Raw genomic sequence first — 23,419 nt, 5'->3', positions numbered from 1 at the left:
GGATGAATGCTCTTTTGCTTTGGTTCCTGATCAGAGCTGCAAGTCTGGCTCGCGAGGTCTCTGCCTCGTCCCGTCCCTTGCCCTAAGGGCTGAACAAAGTCCAGGGCTCCGCTGGCGCTGCCTCCTGGAGGCCTGGGTGCCAGGCGCAGGGCGGTGAGCACCGAGGCGGCCGTCTCAAACTGCAGACCAGGGCTGAGCTCGCGCTGTGGCGAATCTGATCCTTTCTTCCCACGCCCCAAAGCTTTGCCAGCTGCTTGAGTGCGCCCAGATTTAACCCGGAGAGCCCCGAGGAAGAGGGACACGGGGGTGGGGATGGGGTCCCGCTTTGGGCTGGGTCTACAGAGGAACTGTTCGCATCCCGTCCAGCACGCGGGCCAGCGCGGCTGCAGGTGGCAGGCGGAGCTGTCCAGCACTGGGGCCCAGCCCGAGGTCGGCGCGCCCCGCTGGGCGAAGCCCGCCGGAGCCCCCCCCCACCCACTCCCCACCCCCGCCCGCGGTCCCTGCTGCTCGGGGAAGGGGTGGTGGTGGCCCCCAGGAGTCCTCCAGGAAGATGGACATCAACATGTGGCCCCTGTCCTTCCCTTCCTGCCTGGGCATCAGGTCTTGGGACAGTCAGGCTGGATGGCGTGGCCTTTCCCTTTGCCCCCCGAACTTCCTAAATAAAGTCCCAGGAAGGCAGGGGGTGAGGTGGGGGGGGGCACGAACCCCCTGCTGGACGCTGCTAGGCTTCCAGGAGCTGGTTGCAGAGGGAGATCTCCCCGGCCGGGCCCTGCGCCCCTCTCCGCCCTCCAGCGCCCCACTGTCTTTCTCCGGGGGCGGGGGACGGACGCGTGGGGTGGGGGGACCTTGGGTCCCGCCGGAGCCAGGTGCGGCGCGCTCCTCGTGGGGTGGCCAAGGAGGGCGCGCCGAGGACAGCGGCACCAAGTGTCCTCGCTGCTCCTGAAACGTGGCGACAGGCGAGGCAGAGACTCCCAATGAGTGCGGTGGGGACACGTGATGCGGGCGGTGGGAGGATAAAGGGAGGAGAAGGAGGGAGGCGGGGAGCGGGGAAGGGGCGCGGGAGGCGCGCAGGCGGCTCCGGCACTAGCCGGCCTCGGAGCGAGCGCACCAGGTCGGGGCGCAGCCTCCTCCTCCCTCCGCCCATTCGTCCGTCCCTGCCGCCCGTGATCACACCCTCGCGGGGGGCCCCCCGGCCACGCGATCGGCAGCCTCGGCGGTGGCGGCGCCCCCAGCCCAGCCCAGCCCGGTGCAGCCGCCGAGCTCGGGCCCCAACTTCCCGCCATGAGCGGCTGGTCCGCGGGGCTCCGCGGCCCCGGGGACTCCCGCCCGGCAGTGCGCGCCCGCAGCGCCCCGCGGCCCCGACTCGCCTAACGCTGGCCCCGGCCGCCGCCGCCGCCGATCGCTGATCCCGCCACCGCCGCGGTCGCCCGCGCCGCGTCCCCGCCGCCCGCCGCCCGCCGCCGCGGCCCCGCCAGCACCAGCACCATGTCTCGCAGGAAGATTTCATCCGAGTCTTTCAGCTCCCTGGGCTCCGACTACCTGGAGACCAGCCCGGAGGACGAGGGGGAGTGCCCCATGGCTAAGCTCTGCTGGAACGGCAGCCGGAGCCCCCCCGGACACCCCGGGCCCCGCACGGCCGCCGCCGCCACCACCGCGGCCGCCGCTGCCATCACCCCGGCTCCGGCTGCCGCTGTCACCGCCGCCGCCACCGCCGCCGCCGCCGCCGCCGCCGCCGCCGGGGCCAGGAGGGCGCAGCGCCGCCGGCGGGTCAACCTGGACTCGCTGGGCGAGAGCATCAGCCGCCTGACGGCGCCCTCGGTGAGCCCGCCCGCCCGCCCGCCCGTCCGGAGGGGCCCCGCGCCCCGCGCCCCGCGCCCCGCGCCCCGCAGGGGTCCGCAAAGTTGGAGCGCGCCGACCCGGGAGGGCGCGCAGGGCCCCGCCGCTGGGGGGCGGCCCAGGGTTCCCGGAGGCCTTGGTGTGGGGAGCAGAGGGGGAGAGAGGGTGAAGCGGATGGGGTAGGGGGTGGTGGCGGCGGCGGGAACACTGCCAAAGGACTGAGAGACACCCCACTCCGTTCTAGGTCCCCTGATCCCAGAGCCTGTGCGCCCAGTGTCAGACCCAGGACTCCCACCCCAGTGCTCCTTCGCGCCACCTGTTTTCTTTCCCCCAAACTTTCCTAGGCGCTGGGATCTAGAGTGGGGTTTGACGTCTTTCATGTCTGTCCTCACCCCATCCCAAAGGAGCCCCCCTCCAGCCCCCTTCCCGGAAGTCCTTCCTCTCCCTATTTCCCACACCCTCTTGCTCTTGGCCTGACCTTCTCTGACATCTGAATTCCACCAGCCATCTGTGTGTCCTCGGCTGCTTCCGGTTTCTCAAGTCTTCAGGAAGCCACTGGGCAGAGAGTTTGCTCCCGGGCCTTCCCAGGGGGAACCCTGTAGTTTCTTCTCTGCACCCTGGGCCTTATAGTTTATCTTATTATTATTTAAATGAGACAGGGCACTTACTAGTTCTACTCTCTGCGCTTGGAAGCCCTGGCTCCTGGTTTTCAAAACCTCTGGGACACTTCTTACACCCCATCTATCTCATCTTTCACTTCCCCTTCAAGGCAATCTCCAGAACTTTGTGTTGCTCTTTTTTTTTTTTTTTTTAATGCCTTCCTTATAGGAAGCTCTTCACAGCTATGTGTCAAGTGAATAAATGCTTTCCTAGACTTCTCCAAACCTGTGCTGGTGATGGGGGGGGGAGGGGTCGGAGTGCGGATCAGCAGTTCTGGGGGAACAGCAGTTTCCCCCTGTCTCTACCCATCCTTCACAGCCCTGGGGCCTGGTTCTGAGCAGGCCTCTACCTTTTGCAGGAGAGCTAGACCTCTGGGTCTCATCTTGCCCTGCCTGCCTGAGCTCTCTTGTGAAGGAATCCACTCCCGGACAGTCAGGATGAGAAGGAAAATCAGTGTTAAATCTTTGTTCAGCTTCAGACCTTGTGGAAGCAAGGACTTGAACTCCTAGCCGCCTTTCCCCTCTCCACACCTGGGTTTTTTTTTTTTAACTTTTCTATAGTTCCCACAGTGAATCTGAACATTGACTAATCTTAAGTCTTACTTTGGAACCATTCTTGCGTGGCAGGCAGCACCTGAGCAAGAGTAAGATTCTGAGAGCCTGGGTTCTTGTATCTGGCAATACTACAGGTGACCCTCATGGCACTCGGCATTGGTGGAGAATGACTTCCTTTCCTCAGTAAAGCCACTCTGGAGTTCTTTTTTCATTCTTGGGTGTTTTAGTCTTTAATTTACTTTTCTGTCATGGTTTCTGTTGACAGCCTAGAAAGAGACCCCAGAATGGGCTGGCTGTTCTCTGAAAATATTCCCCAGGCAGCAGTAATCCCGCCAGTTACCTAATTTGGCAAATGGTGGAGCCTCATGTTTCCTAAGAGGAATTGAGTTCACTGTGCCTGTGTAGGTTTGTATGAGGACCTAAAGCAACATTTGTTCAATGAAGTGATTCTTCAGTATGTTCTTCGGCATGTAACAGATTCTTTTTTTTTTTTTTTTTTTAACATGGTGATGCTATTGAGAGGATGGTTAGTTTTTTGGGGCGTGGGGTGGGGAGAGAATTATCTTCGTAATTGTAGAGTTTTCTTTTTGGGTAGGACAGAGAAGTTACAAATTCCTAAGGTAGCTTTGTAATGGCAATTTAGCCTGACAGTTCCACATCTTTTAGCAGCAGCAGCAAACAAATGGAGAGCCCAATATTTACTACTGGAATGAGAAGGAGGAATTGTCTCTGACAGTTACTTTATGCTTTCTTTTCTTTTTTCTTTTTTTGGTAAAGTCAAATTTGAATCTCTCTGATAGGAAAAGCACGTGTCCAGGTAATGATTCTCAGAGTAAGACTTGTGAACGTTCATTGTGTTGAGCAGGGTGGCAGATCTATGTTGTCTTTGCTGCTTTGAAGAAGATCTGTTAGGTGGATGCCGAGAACAGCACAGTGTAAAGCATCTTTCGTCTCCCAAGGCATATTGAGGAAATCTCTCCTCGGCTAACCTCTTACCCATAGACCAAGGGATGCAAAGAAAACAGAGAGAGGTTCCATTTCAAGCCAGTGACTGAATCATGAGTGGCCCCCACAGCTGACTGAGAAGGTACTGCTTCAGAAACTTCCATTGGAATCCATTCTTTTGCATTGCCAAGCTTCTAAACTTAACTGGAAACACTTGGGGAGATGGAATATGTCCCAGGTATTCTCTTTCTTTAGAGCTGAACATTTTTTTTAACTGTCTAGAATAGCTATTTTAAAAAGACTGCCTAGGATAGCATTTTAAAGTGGGAGTTAGTTTCTAGCTGATTTGAGTGCAGCGAGCCTTCTACCATCCCATCACAGGATCCTCTAGATGAGACTGTGCTTGCTCAGGACCATGGAATGTCTCATCACTCGGGATGCACAATTTGCAAGTAGCAAAATAAAACTGAGTTGGTTTTTTCATACATACTAGGACATTGCCAAGTCATTAGAGGCATTATTTTACCCATGGAATACTCCAAGTGAAGGGATTTTTTTTTGGATATTTTAATAGTTATTTTTGAGTGCATTGAGTGCATTTTGATGTGCATGATGATACAAAAATTATGATAAGACTTGTCTGGCGCTGGTGGTTCATGCCTGTAATCCTAGCGACTCATGAAACTGAGATCTGAGGTTTGTGGTTTGAAGCCAGCCCAGGCAGAAAAGTCCGTAAGTCTCTTGATCTCCAATTAAGCACCAAACACACAGGCAGTGGAGCTATGGCTGGAGTAGTATAGCACTAGCCTTGAGCAAAACAGCTTAGGGACAGTGCCCAGGCCCTCAGTCCAGGTGCCTCCCCCCAAAAAATAAACTCATGATAATACTTTATTGTTTAAAGAATAAAGTTTAAAATTAAAATAACCTCTGAGATTGAAAAAAAAACAATCCAAATTCAAAAGACCTGATGCTAATGTTTCCTAAATATTTGTGCATCTCTGGGGCCTGCTGTGTGAGCTCTCTTCTGATTTGCTGTGTTATCCTTACTGTTCATTTCTACAAAGACATATCATTCTGGAGCATATGATCCTATGGCATGTGAAAGAAAAATAAGGCATGGATGAGTTGTTTTTAAACTTTTCAAGAAAATAGACTATGTTCAGAAGTAGGGTTCATCCAAGTTATTACTGAATTTGTCCGATTATTTAGGGAAGTTGAGAATTTGCTGTATGGTAAGTTTGGGAGAGAGCTCTGTCAACAGACATGCCGAGTATCAACATACCCAGACGTGGAGCTCCTGGAACTTACTTCAAGTCCTTCTTTTCAGGAAGTTGTATTGAGGAGAAGCATTTGGACTTCAGTCTTCTTGGAGACATCTAGGGGAAGTTTTATGTGTCATCCTCATTGGGTGGTTTTGTTCCCTGTGAATCTGAAATACAGCTAGGATAATAAAAATAACCTTGAAGACTTGACTAGGAGACGTTATAAACCACTCATCACCTTGTTTATTTTGAAATAATACTTAGGAACACATATGGAGAAACAGCTGGGAATTTTACATCAAGGGAGAATTTAGTAGCTCGTTTATTTGGACTCTAGTGTGTGTGTGTGTGTGTGTGTGTGTGTGTGTGTGTGTGTGTGTTGGTCCTAGAACTTGAACTCATGGCCTGGGCACTGTCCTTGAGCTTTTATGCTCAAGGCTAGTATTCTACCACTTGAGCCACAACTCTAGACTCAGCTTTTTGCTGATTAATCCTCCCTGGGCTAGCTTTGAACTATGTGATCCTAAGATCTCTGACTCCTGAGTAGCTGGGATTAGAGGCCTGATCCGCTGGAGCCCAGTTTGGATTCATTCTTTTTTTTTTTTTTTTCAAAATTTTATTATCAAACTGATGTACAGAGAGGTTACAGTTTCATACATTAGGCATTGGATACATTTCTTGTACTGTTTGTTACCTTGTCCCTCATGCCCCCCTCCCTCCTCCCCCTTTCCCTCCACCCCCCCAGGCGTTCAGTTCACTTACACCAAACAGTTTTGCAAGTATTGCTTTTGTAGTTGTTTGTCTTTTTTTACCCTGTGTCTCTCAAATTTGGTATTCCCTTTCAATTTCCTGCATCCAATACCAGTATACATGGTTTCCAATATACTCAGATAAGATTACAGAGATAGTGTAGGTACAACCACTGGAAGGTGATACAAGAACATCATCAATAATAGAAGCTACAGATACACATGGGACATTGAAAGTAGTTACAACTGTGATATAACAATTGTTTCCATAACATGGAGTTAATTTCACTTAGCCTCATCTTATGTGTTCACAAGGGTATAGCTATTGGGCCAGTTTGGATTCTTGCTGTATGAGAGTTGCAGTTTGGTCAGTCCCTTTTCTATCAGCTTTGGGTTTGCTAATGAAGCAGCCAGGGGCGTGGCCTCGCCAGGTGTCTTTGTCAGAGCCTGGTCCCTAGTGGCATTGCTGGAGGGTTCCACACCCTCAGAGGCTGCAGAAATGTGGAAAGAGAAGTAAATGAATGGGAGCAAAGACAAATAAAGGGAGGAAAGCTTGTTCATTTATGGACACAGGAAATTATAAAAAAAAAAAGGAAAGGAGAAATAAAAAGAAATTGAGATTCAAGTGACATTATATTAATAAAAAGCTTAGACAACAGCATAAGGACACAAAAGATACCTAGTTATTATCCCCTTCCAATGGGAAATAAAATTAGCTCATGGACATCTGCAAACTCCTTAAAAATCCTCAGCAAGTGTGACTGTAGCTAACGCAGAAATGATGAAAAATATACAACATTTATTTGTGTGCTAGTTAGGATATTTTTGGTAGTTTATCTATGGTTTCAGTTTGGGCTTCAGTGAGACTTAAAAAGTGCCGAGAAACAAAATTCACTAGAATTATGAAATTAGATACAGTATATTCCAAAGAGTTAACTATTTTTTCTCATTTGTAGAAATTAGATGGCATAATAGGAAAGGAGAATTTCATGGCTGTGTATTTCTTTCCTGTACCTTATTGCTAATTGTAGAGAAACAAAGTGGCAGAATTGTAAGAGCAAGTTTGGGGGACTTGGCCTAAATAGACCTGCGAGTTGTTTCTTTAGGATAAGACCCTGAAAAGTGAAAAGCGCCAGGTACTGGTGGCTCACACCTGTAATCCTAGCTACTCAGGAGGCTGAGATCTGAGGATTATGATTCGAAGCCAGCCTGGGTAGAAAAGTCTGTGAGACTCTTATCTCCAATAAGCTACTCAGAAAAGGCTAGAAGTGGTACTGTGGCTCAAGTGGTATAGTGCTAATCTTGAGCACAAATAGGCTCTGGAACAGTACTTGGGCCCTGAGTTCAAGCCCCATGACTGGTCAAAAAGAAAAGAAAAGTAAAAAAGAAAAAGACCCTGAAAAGCCACCTCTTACCTGCCAGTGCTTGTAGCTTTTCTCTTTTGTGAACTTGGAATTATAACTACCTTGTAGAATTTCCCCCCATCCCCGTCCTCTCTATCTCTCTGAAAGCGAAAGAGTAGTCTTTGTAAAACTCCCAGAATTCAACAAATAACAGGTTCAGAGTGAGAGCTGTTCATTTCAACCTGCTTTGAATATTATTTCCAATGATTTTATTTTTTTCCTCAATAATTTGCTTGCTTGTAACCTTATTTGAAAAGTTCATATAGTAGGCTAGGAGATGTTAAGTCCTCCCCAAAAGATAAAGAAGTGCTTCATTTTGTTGGCATAATCAGCCAATCTATTTAGAAAAAACACACAAAATATCTTAAAACTGGAGTCCCTTCTTGGTTCTCTGGTTGTGACTCACATGGGTACCGAGGCACGGGTAATTGTTCCAGAGTCAAACATTTCCACTAAGCTGTGATGTAGCAATTTGAAAGCCACTTTTACGAATTCTATAATAACACAAGGACCATTATACTTAATTGCCTAGAGCGTAGGTATTTCATAATAAATTGATTTTAAATTAGAAAAAAAATATGAGATGAAAGAGAAACTACTTATTTCATTTGTCTGAGAATTGCAAGCATGCCTCGTTGACTGCTTTTAAAGGAATCTGTGCAGGGGCTGGAAGGGCAAGGCAGAAAGATCGTGGCCTTTGTTATCTCTGTTTGGCTACAGTACTGCTCTGTTCTTTGGCTACCACCTCAATTGCCAGGCCTTGGTTTTAAAGACAAATGACTCTGGTGGTTGTTTGTGGGTAGAGGTGATGTCACAGAATTCCTTTTCAGTGGGTAACTTGTGAACCATGAAGGATTCTTAGACTCCTGAGAAGTCCCCTGGAGTATGAGATTTTTCGCTATTACCCTTGTTTTTCTTGCCTTTCTTTGTGTGTGTGTGTGTGTGTGTGTGTGTGTGTGTGTGTGTGTGTGTGCGCCAGTCTTGGGACTTGAACTCAGGTCTTGGGCTTTGTTCCTGAGCTTTTCTAATACTCTATCACTTGAGCCAAAGCTCCACTTCTGGCTTTCTTCCTTTCTTTTTCTTCTTCTTTCTTTCTTTCTTCTTTTTTTTTTTTTTTTTGGTCTTTTCTTATTTTGGTACTTGGGACTGAATCAGGACATTGCATTTGCTAGGCAAGTGCTTTGCCACTGAGCTACATTCGAGCCTTTTTTTTTTTTTTAAATTTCTGGCTTTCCCTTTTGGTGCTTAACTGGAGGTAAGATTGTCCTGGATTTTCTTGCCCCAGGCTGACTTGTATATAGATTCTCAGCCTACAGATTAGAGCCCTGCACCATTATTTTCTCTTTTTATTCACCTTTGATATTATCTGTATTGTATAGTACTCAAAGTAAAATAAGAAATAACAAATATTTTATTGGACATAATAGCAAGGTAAATACATCATCTCTAGACATAAACACTGCTCATCGTGAGCTACTAAGAAGATATGATATTTCCCTTTGGGGAATTTTGCACACATCTAGGAAGAAACATAAATTTGAATGGCACAGGCTGGGAGAATATTTACCAAGGGCTATATACTGACTGGATTTTCTTTATGTGCTCTTGTTTGAAATACTGACCAGTAATTTAACAAAATTCAAGGCTTTTATTTAAATAGATTGTTTTTCTTTTGTGTTTAGTATTTTATTTTTGTTGTGCCAGTCTAGGCACTACCCTGAGCTTTTTTGTTTTTTTTAATATTTTGCTCAAGGCTAACTGTCTATCACTGGAACTACAGCTCCACTGCCAGCTTTTTGGTGGTTAATTGGAGATTGGAGATAAGAGTCTCACAGTCTTTCCTGCCGGGGCTGGCTGTGAACTGTGATCCTCAGATCTCAGCCTCCTGAGTAGCTAGGATTACAGGTATGAAATATGTTTAGTATCTTGGATGGTATATTTGGTTCTTTCAGACAGAATGTGGAGATTTTGCATCCAGACTGGAAGAGACATGCTCAGGTGTGCACACCTGTTTGAACATTGCAGACACTTGCTGTTTAAACCCCAACATCTCTGTGAAGTTGTATAGAAAAAGAAAATATGGAGTGGTAGCTTCCTTCTAGGTCTTTGTGAGTGACTCATTTACAGTTTAAGAACTTAGGTAATGTAAGGAGTCCTCCTGTCAGGTTGCTTACATTTTCTACACAATTCTCTGTTAAATGAAAGAGAACTGTTTGTCAGCAAGGGGGCTACTGTAGCCAAAAACATACTGCTAGAAGATGGAAATGAGATCATCTGGGTCCTCAAATAGCATTTTTAGGACAGGATCTGCAGATCTAGAATTGTGTCCTGTAGGCTCAGAGTACCTCATAGAGTTGGAAGTTCCAGGCCTTGATGACCAAGGAAGTAGGAAATAAATAGCATTGCAGGCTGGCGATTGGTTCGGGCTGGTATGGGGAATTGAGAAGGACTAAACATTCCTATAAGATATGGTGAGATATCACTTTGTGAACTTTCCAATTGATACTATTTGAGGCTTACAGTTTAGTAGTTTTTCATGGAAGTTACTGGTTATCAAACTTCAAAGAACAGAAGACATAACTGAAGAATGCTGTTTCCTGGGCCTCCATCAGTTTGTTAATAGCAGGGACAATTTTTGACTACATTTTGTGTGCGTGCGTGCGTGTGTGTGTGTGTGTGTGTGTGCATGCATGTGTATATATGCCTGTGTGTGCATGTGTGTTGGTCCTGGGGTTTGAACTCAAGGCCTAGGTGCTGTCCCTGAGCTTTTTTTGCTCAAGGCTTGCACTCTACCACTTGAGCCACAGATCTACTTGAGGCTTTTTTGGAGGTTAATTGGAAGTAAGTCTCATGGACTTTCCTGCCTGAACTGTGATCTGGAGTAGTTGGAATTGCGGGTGTGAATCACTGGTATCTAGCTGACCTTAACATTGTGTGTGTGTGTGTGTGTGTGCACGCGCACTCGTGTACGTGCTGGTGAGTGGGTAGGTGTAAGCCACCAGCATCAATCTGGACTCTACATTTTGCACAGACTCAACACATAGCCTGTGCAGCAGATCACGAAATAAAATGCTGAAGATTTGAGACCAGAGCTGGGAAAAGAGCTCATGGTTGAAGAGAATGAATGATGTTGCAGGAGATAGATACTATCTTGAAAAATTAGCAAGCTTTCTGAATGAAAGAGAGTGAAAAACAAAACAACAGCAAAAGAGAATGGAGAAGTGATGGACAAATCAATGTACAAAAATGAAACAAAAACCTCCAGCAGATTGCAGGTGACAAACGCTTTCTTTGTGCTAGTAGGGTAGGAGATGGCTGGAGAGTTGGTGTAAGAAGGGACCTTAGAGGTTGATATTTACACAAGAATTAAGAAAAATTAAACGTTACTTTGAAGCCTACTTATAAGTTTTCTCAGACAAATCGTGTTCATCTTGCATCTGTGATAGAAACGATTAAATGAGGCTTAAAGGGGGAAATGTGTGAAGGGTAAATAAAGGCTATCATGCCAGACATCCCTGATTTAAGGCATTTGGCAATAAAAGGAGACAGGGAAGGAGAGCAGGAGAGAGGGAAGAGGGAGGGAGAAGAAGGAGAAGTGGGAGGGAGGACCGCAGAGGACCTGTGAGGCGAAGTCCAAGTAAGTAAACGACTCATTGTAATGGAATTGTGAAACCTGCAGATAAACCCAGGCACCTGTAGCTCACACCTGTAATCCTACTTACTCAGGAAGCAGAGGTCTGAGGATTGAGGTTCAAAGCCAGCCCAGGCAGGAAAGTTTGTGAGATTCTTATCTCCAATTAACCACCACAAAACAAATTCTGAAGCAATGGTGAGGTACATTGTTTCATTTGTATAATCAATCCATTACTTTCATAACTTTTGATCACTTTGATTAGTAGTTTTAGGCTTGGGATTAAAAAAATTCTTCTGAAGATAGGAGTGTGTAAATTGAAAGCCATGTAGAAGGCAGTGTTTTCTCATTCTTGTTTGTAGTAGCACATTCTCTTTTTAGTTTTTAAAGTAAATATTATCACTGGGTGCCAGTAGCTCATGCCTGTAATTTGTGGAAAGTCCTTGAGACTCTTGTCTTCCATTAACCACTGAGAAACCAGAAGTGGAGCTAGGGCAGCTCAAGGGGAGCACTAGACTCGAGCACAAAAGCTCAGGGTCAGACTTCTGGCCCTGAGTTTAAGATCCAAGACCCATATACACAAATCTCTCTCTCTCTCTCTCTCTCTCTCTCTCTCTCTCTCTCTCTCTCTCTCTCTCTCTCTCTGTCTCTCTCTCTTTCACACACACACACACACACCCTTTGTTTTGATCTTTTCCATGTGATTTGTTTACTTTTAGCGCTCTTTTTGGTGCTGTTTTGACACAGGTGGGGTGGTTACGAATGGATGTCTTTAGGTGCCAAGGGCATAGGCTTTTATTGTTACACTGAAAAAGTTTGTACAGTTGGAAAGTATGGAAGGTAAAATAAGGCCAAACAAGATGGGCATAAACAAATTTAGCTTCTTGGTCTTCTTGTTCCCTTTTCTGGGCAAATTTTGCTTCATTTCATTAAGTAAGAATTTTTGTCTTTTTTGTATATTGCCAAATTCTGTATCTATGCCACATTGCAGTTGGTCGATAAGTATTATTAAGTGAATAAATTTAGAGTGACTGTAAATATATTTGTTTTAAGGTACCATAGAAATGCAAGAACTAAATAAAGTAATACATTCAAATGTGTTTAAAAAGTAAAATCAATAACAATAGTAACCATAGTGCAGATAAAGAATAAACAAATGTTTAAAAATGTATTTTTCTTTGAATTCAGAACTTTTGTACCTATATAACCTGAGCTACTATTCTGCCCTTTTTTCCCCTTTGCTTTAGTTTATTTTTCAGATATGGTCTTGTGCTATCTTTCCCAAGTCTATCCTTGGACAACAATCCTCTTATTTCTGCCTCCCAGCTAGCTGGCATTATAGGTATAGAGCTACTCTATGTATTGTTACTTTTATTCTTTTATCTTACATATATTTAAAATGTCTGGTCTGAATGTTTGGACTTTTACTGTATTGTGAGTCAGAACACTAGATCTTTGAACCACAACAAAAAGAGTGATGCAATTATCTGTAGAATTAAAAGAAAAGTTGTATTTTCCATGCATATTAAAATCTGCTGCCCCAATCGACTTTTATATAGTAGCAGGAAAGAGTGAGTTCTTTCTACATAATCTGTATATTTAAAAACAGGGCAACATTATTTCAGGAAACAAATATTTGTGGTTAACTTCTGCTGGGCCAGGAATTTGAGGTGTCCCAACCAGTTATCCCAGGAGAATGCTTACAGTTTTCCCACCTAATGGTTTTCTTTGTGATTGATTATATGTTGCAAAGATTTCAAGAACGAAATTCAGAGTGGTTGCCTCTTCACCTTCTTTCTTGGATGGCGTCTTCTCAAGGGGAAACAAGAACTTTCAAGACAGACATTACTCCAAAGCAGATTTAAGGAGCAACTGTCACATTAATAGGAAATCTGTTTTCTTCATTCAGAGGGTTCTATAGATCTGGATACAGAGAAGAATATCTCATTTTAATGCCATGGATTGAATTTCCTCATTTTTCCTGCTCTGGTTAACTTTCTTTAAATTCCACTCTTCCCTCCATCCTCATGTGATTGGTATGATTTATACATGAGTGATGTCTTGATTTTCTTTTTCTTTCTTTTTTCCCCCCACTGGTACTAGGGTTTCCTCTCAGTGCCTCAGGCTTGCTAGGTTGGGGCTCAACCACTTGAGTAATGCTTCCAGCCTGGCTTTTGCTGGTTCATTAAAAAAATTAATTTTGTCTAGGTGATGTACAGAGGGGTTACAGTTACATAAGTAAGGTAATGAGTACATTTCTTCTAGGTTTCCCTCCCTCCCTCCCTCCCTCCCTCCCTCCCTCCCTCCCTCCCTCCCTCCCTCCCTCCCTCCCTCCTTCTCCCTCCTTCTCCCTTCCTTTCTTCATTTTTGGTGCTGTTCCTGGTGCTGGGCTGGAACTTTGAACCTGGGCACTGTCCCTTAGCTTTTTTTGCCCAAGGCTAGTACTCTACCACTTGAAACCACAGCTCTACTTCTGTTTCTGTTGTTGTTTTGCTTTGTTTTGTCATCAATTGGAGGTAGAAGCATCATAGACTTTCCTGCCCAAGTTGACTTTTAACCATGATCCTCAGATCTCAGTTTCCTGAGTAACTAGAATTGTATTATAGGGGTGAGCCACCAGTACCTAGCTCCCAGCTTGCTTTTCTTTTTCTTTAGATAGGGTTTTGCTATGTATCCTAGGCTAACTTGAACTCAGAATCCTCCTGTCTCAGCCTCTGCGGTGCTAGAATTGTAAGTGTGTGATACCATATCTCGCTTCATCTTTGAATGCTTACCGAATCTCTCTCTCTCTCTCTCTGTGTTTATCTTAAGAGGCTTGTTTGTTGATATATTTTCCAGAAAGGAAACCATACAGAAACATTTGTAGGTTACGTTTTTGTTAATAGTTTTTACATAAGAAACCTGACTATTTTCGTAGCACATTGGAAATACTTGTCTATAACTATCTATATCTCTGAATCTATTTTTTGCTTTTTTCTGAATTTATTTTAAAGGTAATGAACGGGGGGGGGTCTACTTACTGTTGATTTGGTAGGGCACAAGAGAAATGACTCCATGAATGGTTGTGAATTAAACAATAACATGAATTAGAAATCTGGAATAGACTTCATGACTCCCCATTGTGTCTTTTTAAAAATTTGCCACAAATGATGGAAATGTCTTTTCCTTCTTACCAAAAGGACCTGCTTCCAAAAGTATTTTTTTTTTGCCAAGAGTTACAATAATGAGATTGCATTGTATTAGAACAGAACAGAGCAGAGCAGAGTGAGTGAGAACGAGCAAGTGAGCAAGAGAGCAAGAGAGAATCTTAGCTATGGACCGTCATCCTCCCACTTGAAACTTGAGACAGCGATGAAGGCGTATGTAGTGTGGGAGCTAGAGAAGAGAGATTTATAGTTCCTACCTGATACAATGGTCAATAAACAGTGTTTGCAAGCTATAAAGCCTTGCTTTTTATTTACCTTTTTCCTCTTGCCTTAACTTACTGCCATTATAAATAACATTTCAGAGGAGGGAAGCAATCTTTCCTTTTGCTCTGAATTAATGTTTCCAAAAGGGTGTTTTCCAAGTTTAAATCTAACTTTCTTTTTTCAGGCAGATCCTTCTTTTGCCAATCAACTGCTTCTGCCGCTTATTCCCCGTGGTCAGCAGTGTGAATCATAGTCCCGGGACACTTTGCCTGTTGGTTCTGTCCACCCTTGTGTAGTTTATTTACTGGAGCTCTTGGGTTGAGGGTGGGACAAGCCAGAGGAAATCAGATAGGAAATGAAGCTGTCAGTGTGATTTTTACCATCTGACTCTTTTGACTGCTCACAAATAACCTAGATCTTAATGTAGAGTTGACAGAGATATCCAATTATTTTTATAATAGAGGTAGACTACATCACCCTAATCAGTTACACCCACAACTGTTATGATAAAAATTAAACATTCCTCTAGCAAAATGCAATAGGGAAAAGCATTTTGCTACAAGTTTGCTACAAGCCCAAAAACAATACTTTTTCAAGGAACTCATGTCAACAATTGCTTTCTCCCTTCCTCCTTCCATCCCTTCCTCCTTCCCTCCCTCCCTCCCTCCCTCCTTCCCTCCCTCCCTCCCTCCCTCGCTCCCTCCCTTCCTCCTTTTCTGTCTTTCTGTTGTTGTTCAAGCCTGGGACTCAAGCATAATGCCTGATGATTTCACTCACTGGCTGGTGCTCTACCAACTCAGCCACACCTCCACCCATGTGTGTGTGTGTGTGTGTGTGTGTGTGTGTGTGTGTGTGTGTGAATACATACAGAATACATACTGTATGTATTCTGGTTTAACCTCTGATCTCTTACGGATTAAGGGTGAGGAAAACGTTGTAAGGTAGGAATGTTTATTTTTCTTAGTCTGTGTTACCCATCTTTCCTCTCTTCCTAAATGAAAACCTTATGGCTCCAAGTGCATTCTGAGCCTCCTCCAACTGTGACAGTTTGTATTTTGAACACTTGATCATGTTCAAATGATTGGAAAGCTTTCTTCTTACCAGTGAACCCCAGTATAGGAGTGGATAGCGGGGTGTGTGTGTGTGTGTGTGTGTGTGTGTGTGTGTGTGTGTGTGTGTGTGTTGGTGGAGAGAGCTCCTCCAAGGCTCCTAAACTCCAATCGAATGTCTGCCCTCTTCAAGTTTTTTCATGCAGTTATGACAACAGGGAATCTAAGGGAGTTTGGAAAATCCAGGGCATTTGCCAACTGTATTTTATTTTAGGGGCTTGAACGGAAATCACAAGGTACTAGAGACATGACCTGTAACAAAAACTTTCTGCTGAGACCCGTGAGAGAAGGGTAGCTGGATCTATAGCTGTCCTAGGGAGGAGTCGCTAACCACAAATGACACCTGCTTTAAAAACCCTTGGTATCCTTCCCGATTCACCCAGGGAATGTCATCAGTAGACAGGGCAAGGATTACTAGGGCGCCCAACTTAAGGGAGAGGAAACTGAGGCACAGAGAGGAATACTAACTTGTCCGAGGTCAAGAATGTTTCTCAGTGTATACCCTATGTGGTCTGCTCCATGGATTGCATCTATTCCCCGCCCTTCGGGGCCCCTATCCACCCCCTAGTGAGGGAAAACATGGGATGCTCTTTCTGAGTTGGGCTTTATTTCAAGATATCTCATTCCATCCATATTCTGGAAGTGATAAGAGTTTTGTCCTTCTTTGTGGCTGGGTGGTACCCCATTGTGTGTGACATCTGCCTGTCTGCCTGCCTGTTTCTATTATCTGTATCTATAATCCTTCCTTCCTTTTCCCCTCCCGTCCTTCCTTTCCTTTCACCTGTCCTATCTGTCACATTTTCATATCCATTTATCATATATTTATCACACATTTCCTATGCATTCACATAGCCATTTATCAGTATCTACATTTTTTGTTGTTGTTGTTGGTCGTGGAGCTAGAACTCCGTGTCTAGGCACTGTCCCTGAGCTTTCATGCTCAAGGCTAGCGCTCTATCACTTTGAGCCACAGCTCTACTTCCAGTTCTCTGGAGATAAGAGTCTCATGGACTTGATTGCCCTGGCTGGCTTTGAACCACAATTCTCAGATCTTAGCCTCCTGAGTAGCTAGGATTCCAGGTGTTAGCCTACAGTGCTCAGCTTACCACCTACATTTTAATGCCTCTTTCTACTTTAAAGTTCTTTCCACCATTTCTCAATATCATTACTAACCAGCAGTTACAACCTCAATATATGACATGCAGTGCCGTTCAGTATACACCCTTGTCACACCTCTCCTGCTTTGTGACTTGCTAAGAAGAGGCTAGTCCAAATGTACTGTGGGTTTTCTTGTACCTGCCTGGTTTCCCGGTTCTGACTGTGTGATGGTCCTGTGTTAGAAATGCTAATGGACTCTTTCTTCACTGGGACTCTGCCTCAAGGCTGACCTAGTTTGCCTGCCCACTGTTGGTTTGTATGCCCCAGGCTCCCAAGGGTGAGACAGCTGTGAGCAGAACAACAAAAGCCATGGCCACTGCCCACCTTTCCCCCTTAGGCTGCAGAGCCTGGGAAGAGCAATGACATAACCTGAATTTTGATTTTTAAATATGAAGAAAGTCCTGGCAATCACTAAAATCATGCCAGTGGTGTAAGGGTATATGCCTTCCTCTACATGCATCACACACACGTGTGCACGTCTGTATATCCGCATGTCTTGGCATAATTAGATACCTTATTAGAAGGAAGGAGAAAATAATAGGATGATCATATAATAGAGTGATAGGTAAAGTATGTTTAGTTCACAGTTAAATTAAAACAATAAGACTTTTAATGTCATTGATATCAGTACTCTGCCTGTATGTTTGTTTTCCCTTTTCTCCTCCCCTTCCCTCCACCCCAGGAAAGCGTATTGTTTTAATTTGGTCATCTAGTGTCTCATGGACACCAATGATGTAGCTTTCATCTGCCAAACATCTGCCTCCTAAGTGTGTTTCCTGTCCTATGGATTAGATTCTAGTCAGTAAATATCAGAGTATATGTGGACCATTGTTGAGTTCTCTTTCTTTCCTTTCTTTTCTTGTGTGTGTGCACATGGGCCAGTCCTGGGCCGCAATCTCTGAGCCTGGGCACTTTCCCCCAGCTTTGTTTTGCTCAAGGCTAGTGCTCTACCACTTTGAGCTACTTCTAGGGTTTGTTTGTTTGTTGTTTTGCTGGTTAATTGGAAATGAGAGTCTCATGGACTATTTTGCCCAGACTGGCTTTGAACTGCAATTCTCAGATCTTAGGCTCCTGAGTAGCTAGGACCACAGGCATGAACCACCAGTGCCTGAGCTCCTTTTCTTTCCGGGTGAGGCCACTCTGCAGAGCGTGGCCATGAATTCTGCTCATTTCAGCGGGACACTGAAAGTCTGATGTCTCGCTCTTCTCTGTGTCCTGGAAACCAGTGAAAACCAAATGCTTCCGGCTTTCCAGTCTGCCTCTGAGTGACAGTGCTCTTCTTTCCACTGAGCAAAGGCTGTGAAATGCATCTCATTGCTCAGTCTTCCCCGTCAGCACATTTCTTACTGCCCGAGTGCCAAGTCATAATCAGAAGTTTGCTTCAATTTATGTAGAATCAAAACAAAAAGAATTTTGTGCCAAATTCTTCAGCCTACTTTCTGGAGCTTTCCAGTGAGTGATAAGAGGAGATCAGATCATGGAACCCTGATGCTCGGGGTCTGTGGATAAGGCAGACTCCCCTTTGTTTTGATTTTTTCCTTTCCTTTACAAATCATACTCTTCAATGCATCAGAGGGTTCAGATGAAACTCAACAATATGAGTTGTTTTTACAAGTGGTGCCTTTCTTCATTTCCCTGTGGGTTGCCCTCTGTATCTTTCCCCATCTTACTTATGTGAAGAGAAGCTGTATCTGTGGTTCAGTGGTTCACTTTGCATAGATTTACATCCCGGCAAGTGATTGGAGGAGTCGCCATTCACTTACGTATTAGCATTTGGTGACATTGATGAAGATGCATTGTACTCACAAATGGATAGGTTGGATTGAAAACCCCTTTGGATGCCTGAAAGTAACACAACTTAAAACATTAGTTAGCATTTAGGTTAGTGCATTTAGGGTTGACAGCTTGTTTGATATGTTTTTCCATTTGTTTGTGAAATAAAAGTTTTCCTTCCTTCATTCCTAGACTCTTTTTAGCTCCCCAAATACAGAAAACAGTAGAGAAGTCCTTGGAAATACGTAGATGATGGCTGTAAGAATTTAAAAAATATATATATTTTTAGTATCTTTAAGTAGTTGTACAAAGGAGTTGCCATTTAACAAAGCAGTTTATGAATACAATGCATCTTGATCTGTGTCATTCCTTTCATCCATTAAAAAAATATATTTTATTGTTATTGTAAAGGCGACGTACGGAGAGGTAACAGTTACATAGCCAGGTAATGAGTACATTTCTTTTTGAACAATGTCTTCCCTTCCCCTACTTTCTCCTAGTTTCTCCCTCCCATCCCCACCCACAAGTTGTCTAGTTCATTTTCCACATAGTGTCTAGTGAGCACCACTGCTGCATTTGGTCACTCTTTGTCACCGTTTCTGTGCCCCCCTTTACCCTCCCAAAGACAAATATGCTAAAAATCAAGACAAAAGGAAAAGATAGCAAAAAATGGCAACAACAACAACAACAACAACAGATCTCTTATTTTCATTTCTTGGAGTTCATTTTGAAAAATATTATTTTATATGATCCTACGCACACAGCAATTGAGCCTTTGTGATCCACTTCTATGATTATCCTTCTTTGGTCTCACTGTGACTACGTAGAGACAGTGTATTTTTTTAATCCTTCCCCACCCCACTCTTTCCTCAATTTTCTTAATTTTGTAGGCTATGCATTGAATTTTGTTGTTGTTTTTGTTTTTCTGTGCTGGTTCTGGGGCGTGAACTCTTAGGGCCTGGGCACTGACCCTGAGCTTTTGTGCTCAAGGTTAGCACTCTACCACTTGAGCTGCAGCCCCACTTCTGGCTTTTATTTAGCGCTTAATTGGAGTTTAGAGTCTCAAGGACTTTCCTGCTTTGCACTTTGATCTCATCCTCCTGAGAAGCTAGGATTACAGGTGTGAGCCACCAGCACCCAGCGTGCATTCAATTTTATAACTGCATTCTTTCCCCACTTCCTGTCTTCATCTCCCTCCACTCCTGTTGACTCCAACCCCACACTTTCAGTACCTGGTTATTTTGATGGACTGTGAATTAGCCTTTCTAAGTAATTACATTATTTGAATTCTCTGAATCTACCATATTTCAGTTAATAGATTTGGGCATACTTGTCTGACTACAGTCCGAGACATTAGCTATATTCAGTTTAGTGCAATTTAACATTTTTAAACTGCTTTACCTTCAAGAGAAGCATGCATAAATGCACCAAATCACACATACTTGGTAATAACCTTACTTGTATAACCTTAAAATATAAGATATATAAATGTAAGATATATATACATATATATCATATACACATACATATATATATATACATATATACATGTATATATATGAGAAAAGTTTATCTTATGTTTTCAAACAGGAAATTGCAGGTCAGAAAAATGTTTATCCCAAAACCCACACACAGGGTAGTTAGGAGTTAATCCCTTTCAACTGTGTTCTGTGCATTGGGGAGAATGGAGTCATGTATTTCAGTTTAGAAGCAGTTGGGAACTTGGCTTTTGGAGGCAGTCAGACTAGATTGTGTTCTGACTAGATTGTGTTCCTATCAAAGTGACTTCGGGCGAGTGTTTTAAGCTCGTCTGGATTTTAGTTGTTCCACTTACGAATTTGGGGCAGCAGTCCTTCTACTTCTGTGGGGTTTCTGTGAAGATCAGGTGATATGATGTGTTGGACCCAGTGTTTGACAGTGAGCACTCCAGACACTGTTGGAGGCTAGTACAGTGTTGCTCAGATGCTGATTCCTATTTCACTACGTACACAGTCAGTTCTGTGCCATCTGTGAGGTTCAGAGGCTTAAGCAATGTCCCCTTGGCTGCCTTAGGTTATAGTATGATCCATTTTATTTTCTCCCAAGCAAGTGTTTCCAAACAGTGCCATCTTATCTCATAGTTGGGCTGAGCATGTGGCTTAGTGGTAGAGTGCTTCCCTAGCATGCATGAAGATCTGGGTTCGATTCCTCAGTGCCACATACACAGAAAAAGCTGAAAGTGGCGCTGTGACTCAAGTGGTAGAGTGCTAGCCTTGAGCAAAAGAAGCTCAGGGACAGTTCCCAGGCCCTGAGTTCGAGCCCCAGAACTGGCAAAAATAGAAAAAGAAAAAATACTACTCAATTGATCTAAATTGCCTGAGAAAATGAGCAGTAGAATGGTAAAGCTCCTAAAATCTTCCCATTCAAATGCTAGCAGCCACAAACAGGGCTGTCTAAACAACATCTACAACTGTGGGAAAACAATTTGATAACTTTTGTTCATATATGACAGATTAAGAAAAAGGGTGAATTTCATTTAAGCACTGGGAGCTTTTGCCAGTGGACACCGAAGAGTATTAAGTTATGCGTGGAGGCAGTCGGTGGTGAGCGGAATTGCTCAGCAGTCCTAAATCCTCTGCTGGTGCTGCATTCATCTCTTGTAGCTCAGGAAAAACAACGTACTCTCTCTGATTCCCAGTTATTGTTTCTGTGAAATGTGGTTAATGAAATCTGAGACTCAGGGAGTTGTCACGGGACTCAGCTTGTGTGAAATGTTTTGAGAACTAAAGGTGGTGTTATGATTCTCTGGAATTCTTTGAAAGTAACTAGCATTCTTAGGTGACTTGAATGTGATTGTGTTCGAGGGTAGGGGAAGGACTTTAAAATAAACAACCCAGCAATAATGATTCCTCTTCAAGGGGCTATGTCTTCAGCTTAAATTAGTATTGATGGTATTGAGTCTTGTATCATATTGCAATTCAATGTCGAAAAGCATTAACGTAAAACAACACACAAGGGAGAATACTTGGACAGAAAACACACTTTGTAGAGGAAGACTTAATTATCATATTGATTCTATATTAAGCATATTCAGTTTCAATCAATAATTACAGTGATAGTAACTACTGAGTCTTTCACTATTTTGTGTATATCTCTAATCGGACAGTTTATTGGTTTGAACCCCCTGTGGGTCAGTTAGTATAATGTTAGCTCTCAACTTCTGTTCTCATGAGATGTTCAAATGTCTACTCACCCTCCCCAGGAAAATAGAGGGTGGGCGATGTCTCGGATCAACCATTGTAAGTAGAAGTCCAGTGATATTGTAATACATTTATAGCCCCCACCCCACCCCACAAGCATGCGTTAGCATTTTTGGACTATAAGTTTTGCTTAGTAGTAAACGTGTATGTGGGTCACTTAAAATACCATTCCAGCTTTTCTGAAAGTTTTCCATCCTTGCACAAAGTGAGGTTAAGAGTACTCGGAGATGGGAGCTTCAGTGCTTCACATTGCAGCCTGGGCTTGCAATCACTGCTGGGACTGTGAAACCCCTACAAGGGTTTTCCAGATGGCAAAGTGAAAACACTCCCCCGCCCACCCCCACCCCCCCTGGAACTTTCTTACTCCCAGGTTAAGAGTGTTTTGGCTTATTTTATAGAAAGGTCACTAACACAGCTGGACTTGAAATTCAGAGGTCCTGACTCTAAGTTCTATATTTACTTTTAAGTCTTTATTTTTGGTTTACATGTTTTAAGTTTAGTTAGAGGCTGGGAAAATGAACATTAGGTCTGGATATTTGGAAAAAAGTGGTAATTATTACACTTATGTCTCTTTAAGTAAATAAGTAAATGGATTATTTGAAGTAACATCCTTCCTTCCTTCCTTCCTTCCTTCCTTCCTTCTTCCCTCCCTCCCTCCCTCCCTCCTCCTTCCTTCCTTCCTTCCTTCCTTCCTTCCTTCCTTCCTTCCTTCCTTCCTTCCTTCCTTCCTTCTTTCTTTCCTTCCTTCATTCCTTCCTTCCTCATTTGTGAGGCTTGAACTCAGGACCTGGACACTGTTCCTGAGCTCTTTGGCTCAAGGCTCTACCACTTTTTGAGCCATAGCACCACTTCCAGCTTTTGAGGGGTTGATTGGAGATAAGAGTCTCATAGGAACTTTTCTGCTCTGGCTGGCTTTGAACCACCATCTTTGGATCTCTGCCTCCTGAGTAGCTAGGATTACAAGGATGAGCCACTGGCACCTGGCTGAAGTAACATTTCTTTGAATTGTTTTATTAACAATGTCAGACCATTTGTTCCATTGGTGACTGCAGGCATAATTATGAAGATATTCTTATTTTGAAGTTTTGGAATTTTGCACAGGGTGCCTTTTTGTGGGGATGGGCCTTGTGCTTGCTAGGCAGATGCTTTGCCACGTGAGCCATCCACCCAGACCTAGTTCTTTTTTTGAATAGGTCTCACACGTATTCTTTGACCAGTCTGTTTCATGTAGTTGCAATGACAGGTCTATGCCACCATGCCTAGCTTTTTTTTGTTGGTTGAAATGAGAGTATTGTGAACTTGAAGTACAGTCCTCCAGATCTCTGCCTCTTGAGTAGTTATGATTACAGGTATAAGCTGTCATATCCGACTGGCATAGGCTAGGTTAATACTCAAAGTTCTTCTGTCATTAAGCTTATTTCCCCAAACTCCACAGGTGAGGTTCAGAATGTCAACATGTTATAGAGATGCTCACCCATACCATCATTTTCCTTAGAAAGGATTGAGGATTGAGATTGTGTGATTTCGGATCTTTTGTCAGTACTGCGATTTGAACTCAGTATTCCAAGCTTGACGGTTGAATTGTTGAGGGAAAGGAGATCAGCACAAAGGGATGAATGAAGGAGAATATGCAATGGATTGTTTGGAGGTATCTATTTTGGGAGTTTAGATTGTGGTAGTGATTTGGCCT

General features: G+C 44.0%; 1 protein-coding gene across 2 annotated transcripts in view; it reads left to right on the top strand.

Moving 5' to 3' along the window:
- The first annotated feature begins 1,193 nt into the window (after positions 1-1,193).
- Positions 1,194-23,419, top strand: part of Gucy1a2 (guanylate cyclase 1 soluble subunit alpha 2) — a 217,989-nt gene continuing 195,763 nt past the window's right edge. For both annotated transcript variants that reach the window (XR_007210533.1, XM_048343770.1), the window contains exon 1: positions 1,194-1,818. Coding sequence is in view for 1 of the 2 variants with exons in the window: in XM_048343770.1 (XP_048199727.1) it covers positions 1,486-1,818 (333 nt within the window). In the remaining variant the exon portion in view is untranslated. The remainder of the gene's footprint in view (positions 1,819-23,419) is intronic.

Source organism: Perognathus longimembris, chromosome 3 (genome assembly GCF_023159225.1).
Source record: "Perognathus longimembris pacificus isolate PPM17 chromosome 3, ASM2315922v1, whole genome shotgun sequence".
Taxonomy (NCBI): Eukaryota; Metazoa; Chordata; class Mammalia; order Rodentia; family Heteromyidae; genus Perognathus; species Perognathus longimembris.
Note: the sequence above shows the minus strand (reverse complement) of the source record. Positions and strands in the feature narration are given on the sequence as shown.